This window comes from Amphiprion ocellaris, chromosome 19 (assembly GCF_022539595.1).
Source record: "Amphiprion ocellaris isolate individual 3 ecotype Okinawa chromosome 19, ASM2253959v1, whole genome shotgun sequence".
Lineage (NCBI taxonomy): Eukaryota > Metazoa > Chordata > Actinopteri > Pomacentridae > Amphiprion > Amphiprion ocellaris.
The window spans coordinates 3,177,132-3,194,685 of NC_072784.1; the positions used below are offsets into that span (position 1 = coordinate 3,177,132).

The following is a 17,554-nucleotide window of genomic DNA, read 5'->3' on the forward strand; positions in this document are numbered from 1 at the left end:
CCGTGTTAACCTCAAGACACATTAAAAATAATATTTTGGATGTTATATATAATCGCTTCCCTTGAAATACCTTAATTATGAAGATAATTTTATTTTTATTGTCCAGTAATGCTGTTGTGATGGTAATTCCCACTGTGCACCATCTTTTTCTGCTACCTACTTCGCCAAAAGTAACTTTCTTCATAAAACTATATCACATAATGTTAGTTCTTCATGTGCTCAGGGGGTTAAATTGTGTCAGAGCCTTGATGTCCTTCAGCATCACAGCATCACTGACTCATTCTCTAATGCAATCTGCTTTCACACACACATGTAGAATGTCGCCTTCTCTTCTTTCACGTTATCAAAAAGCTGTTGCATCACACAGCGGCTCGATCCATACTGTCTCTAAACTGAGAGAGGACCCGTGCATAATTTACGTAGGTGGCACAGTAGCTGTAACTGCATTAATTATTGACATCGTGCTGCTGTGTCCTCACATAGCCTCATTAATCAAATGGTTTCATTCTATAGAACAAACTGCTGCACAGTTTCAACAAAGCAGCGACGCACAGGATGAGTCAGAACCATCAGAGATGAATTCTTATTTTCTGTGAGGAAGTGGTTTCCTCTAGAGAGTAGTATGTTTTTCTTGCACAAGAAGTGAAGAAGTCTCAGTTTTGCTTCTTGAATGCAATTATATTTGCAGTGGTGGCGTCACAGAAAGCCCGAAACTTCCTGAACTCCAATCTACTGCATACAAATAATAATAAGTACAAATAATAAGGCGATATTTTTGTTCTTCAAATTGATTATAATTGTTGCTTCATCCAAAGAGGCACAGAAAGAGTACAAATAAAAGAAAAGAAAACTGAGAATGCTCTCACTTTTGGCATATGGTGTTTAATTTAATGTGGAACATTTGATTCTGAAATTCTGCCAATAGAGTGGAGGCGAATCGAATTTAGTATTTTTATTTTTTGACTTTCTTAAAAATGATTTTTCCATAACAAACCAACAGAACAACATATAGACATAATAATAGCCTTCACAGTATAATACAATAAAAGCCAAGCCAAGGTTCCAAGTGTCCAAGATTGTCAGTATAAAACCTTGATCTTCCAGGTCTGTCTTCCATGTATTTATGGGTTAATGTTTGTTTGGCATCTGCACCTTCCAAGACATCTCACCTTGTATTTGTAAACAGTTCAAAATGATCGATAAACAGCTCAATGACAGTAATAACTGTGATCACATGATATTCAAATAAGATTTCCGTATTTCCCAATATCTTTCACATTTTTGGGCTGCATTTCTCAGAGTATTGTTCCATAATGTATATTTTCGGATTTATTTCTATCCATTCTGTGATTTTTGGGATATCTTTACTTCGCCATTTTTTTGTTGTAGCTTTTTTTTGACCCCCTGCTAGTCATATTTGTAGTAAATATCACGCTTTGTCAGTGAAGAAGGTAAATTTCCTAAGTAAATTACATCCCAGATGTATTAGTGATCTAATCTGTCATTATATCTGTCCAGGACTGAGAAATGCTTGGGAATTCCCAAAATATGTGAAAATGACCGACAGATGTATCCCACAAAACCCCCAACAATGACATGAAAATTCATCTGCAAGATATTTTTTTGACAGATCCAGCAGCCTGGATTTGAGCTTAACTGAAGGTGTTTTTGAGTAAGAATATCTTTATTAGCACTATTTTATGTTTCTTACCTCCTCTATTCCTTTTCCCGATAAATTCTACCCCCGCCTCATCTCTTTTATCTTTTCCACACTCGTTCCTTTCCGTGCCACACTCTTTTCGTCCTCCAAACACCAGGTCTGCCTGATGAGAAGGGCCGTGTCCAGATCCTGACCATCCACACCAACAAGATGAGAGGCTTCAACCTGCTCGCCGTCGATGTCGACATCAAAGAGCTGGCATCGGAGACGAAGAACTACAGTGGTGCCGAGCTGGAGGGTCTGGTCAGGGCGGCCCAGTCCACCGCCATGAACCGACACATTAAGGTCACTATCAGATACACAGAGCTTACATTCAGGTTGGGATTCCACCGTGATTAGAGGGCCAGCAGACTGAGAATCTACGGAAGAATGTATGAAATATCAGTGAATGCTCTATTAGATAACATTGTAGTAACAGCTTGATGGGAAAACAGGAAAACAATTTAACAATAAACTGATTCCACTAGAAAAACCAGTAGCAGTGACAAAAGCATAGTCTGTATAGAAAAGATGGGCATATCCTCTGAAAAGTGAAGCCAATGTGGTGACTGAAACCTGCATTTTTTCTAGCAGTCAGCAGGGGGCGACTCCTCTGGGTTCAAATAGAAACCTGATATGTAGAAGTCTATGAGAAAATGAGCCTACTTCTTTCTTCATTGGCTACCTCAGTTCACATTTTTCTAATGAGGTTATGGTCTCAATCTCAAGTCTTATTCAGTACAGAATGATGTTTATTTTGTAAATTATATATAGGAGAATAATATACAGTAAAACCAGTCAGAGGAACCAAACCAGGACTTTCCTTTAATACTTCACCTACATTTTGCTCCAAGTACTTTTACTCAAGTAGGATTTTTCATTCAAGACTTTCACTTGCAACGGAGTATTTACACATTGCTGTATTATTAGTTTAATAATAACTTTATTTATTTATATAGCAGGCTTAAGAACAACATTCACAAAGTGCTTTGACAGTTAAAAAAGCAACACAGACAATCAAGCAAGATATAGGAGGCAAGGCAGAGCAATCACTTAAAATAAATCGTAAAAATGACAATAAAATGAGACTGCTTGCTTTTCTAGGCTACATCTACAGTGGAGGTGGACATGGAGAAGGCAGAGAAGCTGCAGGTCACCAGAGCTGACTTCATGGGATCCCTCAACAACGACATAAAACCAGTATGTTGTTCTGTGAAAACTGCGTAATGTGGTGACAGGAAAAAGGTAAAACGGTGTCTCTGACATTCCCTCGTGTTTTCTTCAAGGCGTTTGGTACAAACCAGGAGGATTATTCCAGCTACATCATGAACGGCATCATCAAATGGGGCGACCCGGTCACTCACGTTCTGGATGATGGAGAGCTGCTGGTGCAGCAGACCAAGAACAGTGATCGCACACCGCTGGTGGCCGTGTTGTTGGAGGGTAAGAAATCAAACACACACTACTCTGCTTAACCCTCGTTTCATCCTGCAGGTCAAAATAGACCCGTTTTAAAGTTTGATGTGGAAAAAAATATATTTTAACAGTGAAACTTCTGATGTCCACATTTTCAACATTTTTGGGAAATCTTTGAACATTTTTTGGTGGAAAAGAAGAAATGTTAAAAATGTTTCTTAAGAACATTCACAAAAAAAATCAACCAAAATCCAGCAAACTTTGCTGGATTTTGGTTGATTTTTATGTGAATGTTCTTCAAGAAAATATTAGAAGTTTTACTGCTATATAATCATTTTAGATATTTTTTAGGATTATTTGGAAGATTTTTACTCATTTTTTGAAAAAATTTCAAGAATTTTCTTACCAAATTTGGGGGATTTTTTTTTTTTAAATAAAACTTTTAGGGGAAACTTTGAAGGAATTATTGGAATTTTCTTCCTGAAGGTCTTGCAAATTTTCAGAAATTTGGGGAATTTTTTGCAGAATTTTTGGATTTTTTTCAGACAAGGAAACTATTTTTTTGGTGCCCGTAAATGAGGACAACAGGAGGGTTAAGTTAGACCAAAACAGTGTAATTTTAAAGACTGAGTTCTACATTTAATGCAATAAAAAGGGTGAAAATTGGCGATGACAGTGCCTGATTTTTACAGAGATTATATAAAATTTCCCTGTCAGGAATACTCCTCAGGATAATTCCTCTGTATTCTAGGGTTTAATACAAAGATATACTCAATACAAAAGCAGCAAACTGTACCCCACAGGTCCACCCCACAGTGGAAAGACAGCCCTGGCAGCTAAGATTGCAGAGGACTCGCAGTTCCCCTTCATCAAGATCTGTTCTCCAGACAAGATGATTGGACACTCAGAGATCTCCAAGTGCCAGGCAATCAAAAAGGTACATGGTGCAGTGACTTCTGAGAATTACAAGCTGTATCACCGTCTCCTCCCTTTAGATTTTTCCCTCCATTAATCCATTCTTCCCTCCCTCTGTTTCAGGTCTTTGATGATGCTTATAAGTCTCAGCTCAGCTGTGTGGTTGTGGATGACATCGAGCGTCTGCTGGACTACGTCCCCATCGGCCCTCGTTTCTCCAACCTGGTCCTCCAGGCTCTGCTGGTGCTGCTGAAGAAAGCTCCACCCAAGGTCAGAGATCACCTGAAACACGTAGACACACTTCTACTGTAGTGTTGTCTATAGATGTCATGAAAAAAATGTAATTAATTAACCTCATTAACACTAATACTCATCTGTGCTGTAGTGCTATCGTTGCCACAAGAGAGACACACCCGTGTACATATTCCTTTATTAATTTGAACACGTAGAACATTGTCTTTCTTAGCAGCTTCACTGTAACGGGTTGCAAGCAAAAAAAAACCCCCACAAATGTTAGCAACAACTGTACTAATGCACCAAACTTGGTACTTCAGTTCAAAACTGCTAAGAACGACAGTGTCAAGCTATTTTTGAAATTGGCTTGGCATATATTTCAAGCGAAACTATAGTAGAATAGCTTGATGCAAAGTTCTGCAGAGTTCGTGAGGTTTAAATGTATTAAGAGATGAACTACCACATTCTTAGTTTTGGTCTTTTCATGACCTTTTGTTGACAAAAAAAAGTTCCTAAATAATGTCAATAATCCGACATTATTTGCCTGTTTGCAGAGTTAGATGAGAAGATCGATACCGTTATTATGCCGTTTAACACGAAGCTGCAGCCAGTAGATGAATTAGCTTTACTAAGCATAAAGACTACAAACACTGTGCAACAAAATCCACCTGCCAGCACCTCTGAACCTCACTATCTGACACTTTATAGCGTCAGCTATTAGAATAGAAATAGCATGCTGTTGCTGGTCTGACCTTTTTTGTGGTCATTTGCAGAAACTTCCTGAAGTCTCACTGAGCTGCTTGATTTTGACTGATCTGCTTCCCCAATCTGTATACTGAGCTAAGGCGTTGTATCATTTCCAACGGCTGAAATCTTTAAAAAAAAAAAGTCATGGCAGAAATCACAGCACCATAGATTGTAACCATTTAATCTAGATGTACCCACAAACAAAATGACCTTGCACTGAGAACAGACGTGTATTTTGCATGTGTACGTTATGTGAATTGTGTGACCTAAATATGTAGCGGGCAACGAGAATTGATGAGACTCAGAAACACCCCCACAATTTAATCAGTTGTTCCTTTTATAATTCAGATGGATAAGTCCCAATAAGTCCTCAGCGGTGGATTTGTAGTAGGATCACAATCTTGTGATCATCAACAGGCAGCTGACGTTCTGTTCACTTGTTGTCATGGTTACAGTGACGCCATGCCGCTATCTGGCAATGATACAGAAATCTTTAACAAATCCGTGGATCCAGACTATAAGCTGCATCACTGCCAAAATCTAATCACTTGGTCCTTGAGTCATTTCTGACCTTCCCTGAAAATTTCATCCAAATCTGTTAGTCTGTTGTTGAGTAATGTTGCTAACAGACAGACGGACAAACAAACGGCGATCGTCACATAACAGGGGTTATGTTTGGTCGGTCTGCACTGGCTACTGGGGTCTGATTTCCTCAGCCCACATAGTGCACATGAACTATGGTAAATCTATGAACAGCAGTTAAAAATGATCAGACAGTAGTTTATTTTCTACACTAGAAGGAGGAGGTGCTGCTATCTGCTGAAAAATGATGTTAAGTGCACTAAAACATTATTCTATTTTATTAATTCATGCTTTTTTTCAAAATGTAGTTATTTCTTCAGTTGATGCATTTCTTTGTGTAAGAAAGTGTACTGCAGACATACTATAGATCTACTTAAGAAAACAGCAATTTTTGTGCCTTATTTTAAATAGCATTACCAACAGCAACAACTAAAAACATCCCATGATATCAGCGTCAAATATGGGCTGCCAGTGTTCTCTTAATGTTGGCATCGGAAATTGAATCACCCTTATAAAAGGTGACCACAATCCATGGAACAGATAATAAATGGCCTTCATTTTCCTTTCATAACAACCATTAATAATCATTTTCACATGAAGTACTTTCACAGAACTGTGACTCTTTTTTTCTGGATGAAATCTTTAAGTTCAGTTTTTCGTTTTTACAAGAAATGTTTCTTCGTCTAGAAAATTTCTCGCCTGCAATCACAGATCACAATCACTGTGATATGACTGCATCATCCTGTTAAATGTCTGTAAATCATAATATACGGGTGCTCTTGGCTGGCCGTTTTTTAAAATTCATTTCTTTCATATTTATGATGCTATTAAATTCATTTACACAAGATTTGCTGATTAAAAAATACAAATTTGGTGATACAGGATAAAATGAAAACAGAATCAGTATGCTTGTCTCTGCATTAACAATATTCCCAACAAAACTGCAGAAATGAAGAGCTCCTCTGTACTTGTGGACAATTAACCTTCAGTGGACACAGAAAATGAGAGGAAAACGGTAATTCACCATGCGGTGTTCACAGCAACAGACAAACACAAGCCATTTATTCCTCCTGCAGGGCCGGAAGCTGCTCATCATCGGCACCACCAGCAGGAAGGACGTCCTGCAGGAGATGGAGATGCTGGACGCCTTCAGCACCACCATCCACATTCCCAACATCTCCACTGGGGAGCAGCTGGTCGACGCCTTAGAGGTATAAACACACACACACACACGCTCATTTTAGGGGTAATCACACACATACATTTGGATGCTTGAAGGTAAAAATACTCTCCATTGTGCACTTAAACAAGGACACACAGATGAAAGTGGTGAATTATACATAACTATCCCATTCTCGAGAGAACACAGCCGTGTGCATATGTAGCCTTGAAAGATTCGTACCCTTGCGGGGAAAGAAGCTACATTCACTTTCAATCAAGGTACTGGGGAAAAAAAAAACACATTTAGTGGCCAAAGCTTAATTAAAAGGATGTTTTTGTCTGCACTTACCAGAGGCTTCCGATGTAGCGCTGAAAACCTCCATGTTTCTGCTGCCTTTGTTGTCTGTGCAGCTGCTGGGGAGCTTCACGGACAAAGAGCGAGCCAGCATCGCACAGCAGCTCAAAGGGAAGCGAGTCTGGATCGGCATCAAGAAGCTGCTCGTGCTCATCGAGATGTCGCTGCAGGTACGAGAGCCGCAACAAAGCAGTAGCTTCAGAAAGCGTCTGAACGCTGTGATGTGTCACACAGGACGGTGGATGTTTGATGTGTGGGGTTTGTTTGAAGACAGACAGAAACAGGAAACATAGAGGGAAAACTGTAGATTCTGGACTGCTAAAATAAAAAACCCTAAATTTTGTGATTTATCCACTGATTAGATGAAGACATAGTTAGGCCTTTTCTGTTGTACTCAAACCTAGAGGCTATAGAATAGAATAGAATAGAATAGAATACATACTTATTTGATCCTTACTAGGAAATTACTTGTAACAGCAGTATTTGGCACACAGAACATCAACACTAATAGTCTAATAATGATCTAACTAATAGTCATATATCTATATAAGTTAGAAAAAATATGAAAAGTTAAAAACATATGCAGAGCGTATAACTCCTAAGTTAAAATATTAATGAATATGAATTACTGAGAAATGAAAAGCCTGATTGCAGCCAGTAGGAAGGACTCAGACCTGTATCCTTTAACCCTGTAAGACCCAAATACAGAAAAAAAAAAAGCAAATAAATAAATAAAACTAAAATGTACATATAAATGAAAAAGACAACAAATAAATAAATAATAAAATATATAGAAATAATATGTGTAAAAATAGATATAGAAATAGATATATATAAAGCCAAATGTAGAAAAAAAATTAGCATAAAAAATAAAGTAATAATAATAATAATAATAATAATAATAATAATAATGCTAATAAAATAATAATATTATTATTAGTTTTTGTTTATTTGTTATTTCTTTTTCTAGAATTGGGTTCATATATATATATATATATATATATATATATATATATATATATATATATATATATATAAAAAATAGAAAATAATGAAAAAAATAAGACTGATGTATTTTTGCAACAGTGGGTTTTACAGGGATATCCTGGGAATTTCAACAAGATTAATAAAGTACTTTCAGGGGCCTTAGTGTGAGGATCTAATTTGTGTTGCCCATTTTACATTGAAGACATTTCTGGGGTTCACATCGAAAATCACATCCACTGTTGTTGAACCACGTTGTAGTTTTTTCAGTTTCTAGTCCTTTACCCTCTAAACCCTAAACCCAGTCAGGTTTTCTTTAAGAGTACACAACAATTACATGACATAGCAATTAACTGTAAAAATAGAAAATTATTACAGTGCAACTTTTCTGCTGTGACTGTCATTCTACACAAAACACGTTTCTGAGTTCTGTCTCCTTCTAGCCATTGTTGTGCTCTTTCCATAGAGGTGCAGGACTTTATATTGCAGTGGAAATGAGCCCACAGTGAGTAAAAATGTGACAGAAGAAAAGCAACACTTGGAGCCAGAGAATTAAAGGAATAGTACAACATTTTATCGTACCACTCTCGTGTCTGTTTGGTAAATATGAAGCTATTGTCAGCACTTGGTGAGCTCAGCTTAGTGCTCATTAAGCTGGTTAGGTTTATTTAATTCTGTCCAGACTAAAATGATGATTCCTGGCTAAAAATAATATGAGCTTTTCCAAGAACAAACTCCAGAGTCTATAGCCTTGGTGCAACTGCAACATCAGTGGCAAAACAGCTGGTGGCAGTAGTGCTGTATTTCATTGTTTTCCTGATCTACTCCTAGTAGAGGAAGACACAAAAAGAAAGCTTTGTTCACTTTATAAGTCCAGTTTCAACCCCCACACTAATGGACCCTTTAACTTGCTACGTTCAGGAGGGTTTATGGTTGTTGTGTTTGAGGTCTCTCTGCTTTTGTGAGTCTGTATATCTGCAGACTTTCCTGAGGGAATTCTCCATAGTTCATAGAAAGGTTGGTGACATTTAAGTGTGGCTGTCTTGCCAAGCATGGATGGTGTAGAGCAGAAACCCGCTGGCAGTGACAGCATCTGTCTGCACACTGTTCTCGTAATTTACTGCACCTTTGTAGAGTTGTTATTTTCAGTCAAACATCCAGATAAGATTCACATAAAATTATGATTTTCATAACTGATGGTTGAGTAGCTCATCAAACTGTGAATGAAACCCAAGGTCTCATTCATTCTTTAAAAGTCACAATATGTTCTTTCCCAGCAATATGTGCCGTCACACTAGTGCTCCCTGTGCCTCCTTGTTACGCTATTAAGAGCCCTCATGAACTCACACACTCACACAGCGCTACAGCTTAGGATAAGTCACTTAAGTGTGTGAGGGTTTAGTGGTGGAGATCAGGATGGGCTCAGTTTGGTGTGTAACAGTTTGACTTCCTGTACCTCCTTTTTCTAAGTGATGAAACAATAACACCAACCTTTCTCTCACTGAAACTGTTCAAATCTGCTTACAGTTTTTTTTATTTTTAGATGGAGGATATTGTACAGAAAACTGTTTCTTCTCTACTTTGCTCATGTGTCCTCCATGCATGGCTAGTCAGTGCAAAGTTACTGTTTTACCTGCTATTCTGAAACTTCTGGAAGCCACTCTGCCCAGTTTACACTTTAGCACATAATCTGTTTTTGTATGGATTAAACCAACCAGACTATTAGTGAGGCTTACTGCCAGCAGGGGGTCTCAGCCAGCCTTTGTCTCTTGTCTTTATGCTTGGGAGGGCTTAGCTTAGCGTAAAGGCTAGAATATTTCTTTTAGATTAAAGATTCAGCAAAAAATGTTTTTACGGTAAAATTCTGGCAGCTGTGATTGCCAGAACGCTCCGAAAAAATTACAGTAAAACATTTTCTACATTTACGGTAAAAAAAAAAAATGTATTGATATTGTTGTCTTTATGGTTAAAATGCGCTTCATTCCATATTATCTTGTAAAAAAAAATAAATAAAAAATTCACCTTTAAAAATGTGAAAATTTACTTGAAAATACCATATAAAGTAAGATTTGTGTAACTTGTTACAAATATTAGAGCATTTTTCCATTACCAGCACAACAGTCAGTGTATTTAACATTAAATATGTGTATTTTTTAGCAAAAATTGCAGTTAAAGCTGTCATAAATATTGAAGCATATATCCGTTATTAACACAAAAGTCCATCCGTTTGACACACTGTATTTTTTACATGTAATAAATACAGATACTTGTAATGCATGTTACTTGTTCTAAATATTGCAGCACATTTGCGTTACCAGTACAACAATATGTACATTTAACTTGGAAAAACTGTATTCTTTTCGAGAATTAAATGCTAAAATTACAGTATTGTTGTACGTATTTCAGCATTTTGCCATTGTAAACTGTGCAGGAGTCGGGAAATTTATAATTTAATATTTTTTCAACAGAAAAGAAATCTGAAAAAAAAAATTCTCCTGATGAATGTATATACAGTGATTCAGTGTTATATAAACTACATCAAACTGTTTTAGAACTTACAGATTTTTACCGTCATGGTTTGACAGTTTTAAAATTACAAACATTTTTTACAGTGTAGACAAACCAAGACATTTTAGGATGACATGCTGATGGATATTTTCTGACATTTTATCCACCAAACAATTCATCGATTTTTCAGGTATGCAATCAGAACAATCATTAGTTGCAGCCCTGTTATGGACAGAGTCGGCCTGTTTGTGTCCTGTGTTTCCAGTCTTTATGCTAAGCTAATCTAACTGGCTGCTGTGCTGAATATTTATCGTGTAAGGTGTTATCAAGCAGCTCCCAAAAGGAAAGCAAATGACAGTGTCTTCCAATACATTGAACTTGTCTTTTAGGTTGGGTGAAGCATCAGCTGCATGATGGGGTCCATATGGGAGGCCTACGCTGGGCCTCCATAATGGCCCCATTTGTTGTTGCTATGATAGTTCTGGTATAACTGGAAGGCACGGCATTGACTTTCGCCTGTCATTTATATTCAGCCTTCTCTCCCTCTGCTTTATTTCATCTCCAGATGGACCAGGATTACAGAGTGACCAAGTTCCTGTCTCTGCTCAGAGACGAGGGGGCGTGAGTACAACCACTCTGCACCAATCACATTAGACCTCATTACCTGTCGACAGCCTCCATCTGTTTTAACCCTCGTGTCGTCCTGCAGGTCAAAATTAACCCGGTTTAAACTTTGAAAATGTGGAAAAGACAAAATATTTTCACAGTGAAACTTCTGATGTCCACATTTTCAACATTTTTGGGAAATCTCTGAACATTTTTTGGTGGAAAAAAGAAATGTTAAAAATGTTTCTTAAGAACATACAGACAAAAAAAATCAACCAAAATCCAGCGAATTTTGCTGGATTTTGGTTGATTTTTTTTGTGAATGTTCTTAAAGAAAATATTAAAAGTTTTACTGATATATAAGGAATCACTTTAGATTTTTTTGAAAGATTTTTACTCATTTTTTGAAAATATTTACAAGAATTTTCTTGCCACATTTGGGGAAAATTTTAAAATAAAACTTTTAAGGGAATCTTTTAAGGAATTATTGGAATTTTCTTCCTGACGTTTTGCAAATTTTCAGAAATTTGTGGAATTTTTTTGCTGATTTTTTGGATTTTTTTCAGACAAGGAAACAATATTTTTTGGTGCCCGTAAATGAGGACAACAGGAGGGTTAAGCCTCCTGTTTTATTCTCATCACCTTCCCTTTCATGCTTCTCCGCCTTGTTTTATTTAGACTTTTCTGTGCCAGCATACTTCTATTACTCATACATAAACCTAGCTTAGAAGTGCTGCGATCTTATATTTCCACACTGCACACACACACTTATTTAAAAAGGTTAACAATCAGCGATTCTTCTCAACAACTGCTAACCTCATCGGCTTTATTTTGCAATCACCAGGTTGAATGAAGGCGATCAAATCCGAATTTAAGCAGCCGGTTGCTCTTGCTGTGTACTGGTAAGGTCAACGAAAAAGTGACGACATTAGAACCTAAGGGTCATGAGTACAATAGCTGTAGCTTGTTAGTTAGTTAGCTGTTAGCTTAGCATTTATACACTACCGTTCAAAAGTTTGGGGTCACCCTGGCAATTTCATGTTTTCCATGAAAACTCACACTTTTATCCATGTGCTAACATAACTGTACAAGGGTTTTCTAGTCATCAATGAGCCTTTCAACACCATTAGCTAACACAATGTAGCATTAGAACACAGGAGTGATGGTTGCTGGAAATGTTCCTCTGTACCTCTATGGAGATATTCCATTAAACATTTCAAGCTAGAATAGTCATTTACCACATTAACAATGTCTAGATCAGGGATGTCAGGTTCCACATTCAGCCCAATTAGATCTCCAGTGCACCGGACCAGTAAAAGTATAACAAAATAACTTATAAATAACCACAATTCCAACTTTTTCCTTTGTTTTCGTGCAAAACAGTACATTCTGAAAATGTTCACATTGAAGGAATTATCTTTCTACAAAACATGAACAACCTGAAATTTCTGAAGAAAAATAAATTCAACTTCAACAACATTATGCCTCAGTTTATCATTTCCACATGACAACTTCCAGATCACAGAGTGTCTACAAAGACACAAAACATTTAGTCACACCTATCTGAAATTGAATAATACAGTATTTTACTTTAAAAATGACAAAAAACAACAAAAACAAGACAAAATATTCCAAAAACCCCCAAATGACAAAAATGAGAAACAAAATAACAAAAAATGAGACAAACGACACGAAACAAAACAAAAAAGTTACAAAGTGACAAAAAAATGGACAAGCTTTTGAACGGTAGTGTATATTTAGTTTCCCTGCTTCTGTAGGACTTGATTGCAGTAGCAGCTTCAGATTTTATTGTGTTTTTGTGTGAGAAGCTTAACACTCCTTCAGTCGATGTGGACACATGAGGCAAGAACATTTAAATGGTAAAAGCTAAGAGAGTTATTATCAAGTTAGCAAATTAGCAAAATAATATCAGTTACAAAACAAACCTTATCAACATGAAGTGCTTGTCATGCACAAAAATAAGAAAATTCTAATTCAAAACCAGTTAAAGAATGAAGTGCATTTTTTTTCTTAAATTCAGCTTTTTGATCATAAAAGCAGAAGTTAGTTAATCTGTATAGTTTGGCTTAAAATGTCTTCAGTTAGCCCTTCAACCTTCCATCCCTTTCATCAGCTAAATTTTTGCACAGCTAGTTTATCTTACATATCATTAGTTTACCCCTACAGTTACCATTATCATCTTATTCAGTTGCATATTAATTTATTTATGTAACATGACATTTTAGATGTCATTCAAGCCCTGATGTTTTACCTCCCCTTCATCTTTATTTCACTGTTGCAAGCATTTTGTATGAATAATAATATCATAGTTCATGTTTATTTATTCCTGAATGACTCTATAGAGTTTAGATTAATAATTTAGTATAACTCCTAGGGGTCTGTACTACGAAGCAACTTATCCAGGATATATTTTGTTATCTGTTACACAAAGAATCTGGCTAAAACTGCGTTGAGATAATAGAGGCGGAGCTGGGACCAGATCTGGATATTGCTCAAAAAGAACAAACTATAATCCTAAATCCATATGAGGAATTCAATAGTTTAAAACACAGTCAAGAAGATAAGCTGGCAGCAATCATATTTGTAGCGTCATAGACAAATATTCCATACTGGTCTAAGAGGAAGCTGTAGCTCTGCACCTTCTCTTGGATCCATTTTCAGGCTTTAGGAAATCTAGCCTGAGATGGAAGACTTTGTTTGGCCAATCACAGGTGTGTTTAAATAGATCCGGTGAGAAAGTAGAAAAAGCAACAAAGTCCGCAGTGAGAGTAGAAGATGGGAGCTCTTTGCTCAGGAGAGTGGAGGCTGAATCCTCTGTGACTTGACTGGTTTTTTGAAGCACAGCTGGTGGGAGGAGCTTTAGACAAAGAACGGAGAATTGCAGCAGAAAGAATATATATTTGCAAACTGTTGCCTTTTCTTTTTCTTTCTGTTTTTCTGTTTTGTTGTTGCTTTAATTGGCTCATCATGCCCATGTCAGGCACGAGTACATCTGACTAAAATCACAATGTATATTCTATTAAATAACAATATTAGATGTATTCTCATGGCACCGAAGACAGCTTTAGCTTTATTCTTTCAGTTGTAACCCTGGTGATGGTAAACAGTCTTGGAAGCAAGTAAAGAACAAATATAAAAACTTCCTTCAAACCGGTAAGTGGGCTGATTGCAAATTTATAAGATCAACAAGTGCTTTAATCAGCCACTGTTTTAGGATTTAATCACTTTGGTGATTGCATTTTCCCAGAGAACTGGTTGGATAGTAGGTTGCGTAGATTCACTACCAGTCTAAAGTTTGGATACACCTCCTCATTCAATGCTTTTTATTTATTTGTGTTATTTCTACATTGTAGATTAATACTGAAGATTAACACTTTTTTGTTCACAACATAATTGCATATGTATTCTTCTATAGTTTTGATGTCTTCAGTTTTATTATACAATGTAGAAAATAATTTTTAAAAATCCATCGAATGAGAAGGTCTGTCCAAACCTTTGACTGGTAGTGTATGTGTCGATCTGTTCTCCCAAGTATAACCTGCTCAAGGTTAGGCATAAGTTACCACGGCAACGTACCCCAGTAAGAAGTGAACCACCATTATAGCCCTGAAGTCCAGAATTAAATCAAAAGTTTTCTGGCTTTGTAGTACAGATCTCTGTCTTTGAACAGCACAGGACTTTAGATTTAGTTTTCTGTAGTTGGCTGCACCAACTACATTCAAATTTGACCCTTTTCTTGTTTTATAACCTCTTAAATCCTGCTGAAAACCGGTTTCTTTACTCAACATGACTCCCACTATGATACTGGTTGTTGCTAAACAGGTTCACTCCTGAGCAGGAAGTGAGTTGTGGGGTCACAACGGGCAGGAAACTGAATCTTGCTTTCCTTCTCCTTCTGCGTCTTCCCTTTTCTAGTGATCGCAGTTTCTACGAGTAGAAGCAGCTGGAGGACTGAAGCAAACATCTCGCCATCTACAAGCCACCTTCCAGACAAAACGAGGAAGTGGAGGAGGTGAAGAAGAAGAAGAAATCTTCCTCCTGTCTATTCATCCATCTGTCTATCTATCGAAGTACAAACCTGGTCCAAGAGAGGAGCAAGAAGTCCTCTTGATCTCAGCATGTTTCCATCAGCAATATCCCTGAATAACCTCCCAGCTGCTCCTCATCACCACATATTACACCTACCGACATATCACAGGAAGTCGTACTGTTAAAAATCTGTTATCTGTAAAGAAACTGCAATAGATGATTGTAAAAAGTGCTGTTTTTGTGCATTGTGCGTAAAAATAACCAAAAAAAATCGAAGCCATGTGTGTGTTTAGCTCTATTCTATTTGTTGTGTTTGTTGCATACCTCTCGTCCTGCTAAAGGTAGTTAGTGTTAGTACGGTGTGTATCCTCACAAGCAGCAGAAACACATGCAAAAAGTGACAAAAATGCCGAAGCGATTTGAATATTAAATCCATACGAGGCTTTTAGTGAATATGTAGTGGCTGTAAGAAAAAAAGAAGAAGAAGCTGTTCCATGTGTAAATGTAATCCCTTTAAATCTACAGTATGTTTTGTTCTGTAAATAGTATATATAGACACAAAGGCAGTATATCATGAGAATAATAATTCTATTTCGTACTATATCAGTATATGATTCTTCCCTGTGGCTATGGACATGTTGACTTTACCGGGTTAGTGTAATAGTGGAAGTAAATGTTGGATTGTTGGCCAGTCTGTGTTGCGTACAGTACAGTTCGGTCTAGCTAGTGTTGCCATGGCATCATCAGTGTTACACATAATAAAAAAAGAAAATTATACATATATATTCTGCACTTTTAACATCAACTCTACAGAACTTTTAGTACTTGTGTCTCGGCGGATCTTCTTTGGGGGGCTCCAGCTCGTGTCGGTTCGTGTGCATGTGTGGGAACCAGATGCTGCATGTGTCCGGAACGTTTGACTCTTCTGGTGGAAGGACGTGATGTTGTTGTCGAATGGGAGCATGCGAGTGTGTGTGTGTGTGTGTGTGTGAGTGTGTGTGTGTGTGTGTGTGTGTGTGTGTGTGTGTGTGTGTGTGTGTGTGTGTGTGTGAGTGTGTGTGAGAATCAGATTTAGACAGCAGGTGGTTATTTTTTGTGGAGTTTTTTCTCATGTCATGTGTTCAGTGCTTCAGAAGTTCTTGTTTTGTTCCGATCATTGACGATGTGTGTATGTATGTGTGTGTGAGTGTGTGTGTGGGTGTGTAAATATATATATCAACATGCAGATGTATTATTGCAATAAAAAAAAAGCACATATGCACAGGAAAAAAGGAACTCACAGCTGCTTCTCTGGTCTTTATTCTTGGTATTTATTCACTATCCAGTCCACACTACAAGTATTCACACAGTCACACATTTGGGTCAATATTTAATTGCAGGAATTTTGTATCATAGTTGATATTTTTGCTGTTTTCAGGCCTAAAATCAACATGGCTGCCTATAACCAAACAGGCCAATAATTTGACCCTTCTGAGACAGATCAACATCCTTTCCATGACCACAGGATATGTCTTCCTACATGGTTGTTGAAGAAATGAGAAGCTCCTCACTGCATCAGCTAGAGTTAAAGAAGTTGTTTCATCACTGCAGTAATTATCCAGCAGAAGGCTCATACCTATTAGTTTAGTTAAATCCAGGTGGCAACAGTTTTCTTTTTTGGCCAGGCAGTGTAGATGACCATGCAAGTGACGAACCTAATAAAGAGGATTAATGGCAAACAAACTGCTCGACTGAGATGCACAAATCATTGGCAGAGTGAAGAAAAGAGCGTTTACAGAGTGAGTCCAGAATGAGTCCAGAATGCACTCCAGGATAGAGATGGACGTGTTTTTTGTCAAACATCGAGATGCAGAGCTCCGGTAAATCTTCAGAAACACACAAAAAGAAAGCTGGAGAGTTGCGGTAAAAAAAAAAAAATGAAAATGACAGAAAGAGGGAAGCAAAACCTGATCTGTCAAAACTAAATGATGATTTGACTGGTGACAGGATGGATGCAGAGGGACACAGGAGCACATTCACACACATCTAAACTCATTTAACAGGACGGCCGCTGAACATACGACCAAAGCAGCCAAGGAGATTTTCAGGATTTGGAGGTGGAATATCCTCACATGATCTCAGTGCGACTGAGCTGCAGTCCACCTGCTGAAGACCAGACGAAAACAGAAGCATTACCAGGAAGTGTCAAAGCAGACTTAGTTTGACTGCATGTTTATCTGTCCATTTACTCTCAAACCCCTTCACTTAACCTTTAACCTCCCACACAGACCTAAACCTGTAGACTAGAGCTGGGATTT

The 17,554-nt window shown here is 37.4% G+C and overlaps 1 protein-coding gene across 3 annotated transcripts in view; it reads left to right on the top strand.

Moving 5' to 3' along the window:
- nsfa (N-ethylmaleimide-sensitive factor a) overlaps nucleotides 1–16,536 on the top strand; it is a 56,993-nt gene extending 40,457 nt beyond the window's left edge. For 2 of the 3 annotated variants that reach the window (XM_035946698.2, XM_035946697.2), the window contains 10 exons: nucleotides 1,818–2,005; nucleotides 2,804–2,899; nucleotides 2,986–3,142; nucleotides 3,919–4,052; nucleotides 4,154–4,300; nucleotides 6,670–6,804; nucleotides 7,166–7,279; nucleotides 11,167–11,222; nucleotides 12,052–12,109; nucleotides 15,144–16,536. In XM_035946698.2, the coding sequence (XP_035802591.1) occupies nucleotides 1,818–2,005; nucleotides 2,804–2,899; nucleotides 2,986–3,142; nucleotides 3,919–4,052; nucleotides 4,154–4,300; nucleotides 6,670–6,804; nucleotides 7,166–7,279; nucleotides 11,167–11,222; nucleotides 12,052–12,082 (1,058 nt within the window). In that variant the 3' untranslated portion in view covers nucleotides 12,083–12,109; nucleotides 15,144–16,536. The remainder of the gene's footprint in view (nucleotides 1–1,817; nucleotides 2,006–2,803; nucleotides 2,900–2,985; nucleotides 3,143–3,918; nucleotides 4,053–4,153; nucleotides 4,301–6,669; nucleotides 6,805–7,165; nucleotides 7,280–11,166; nucleotides 11,223–12,051; nucleotides 12,110–15,143) is intronic. The other variant, XM_023266992.3, reaches the window with a different exon arrangement.
- The last annotated feature ends 1,018 nt before the right edge of the window (nucleotides 16,537–17,554 follow it).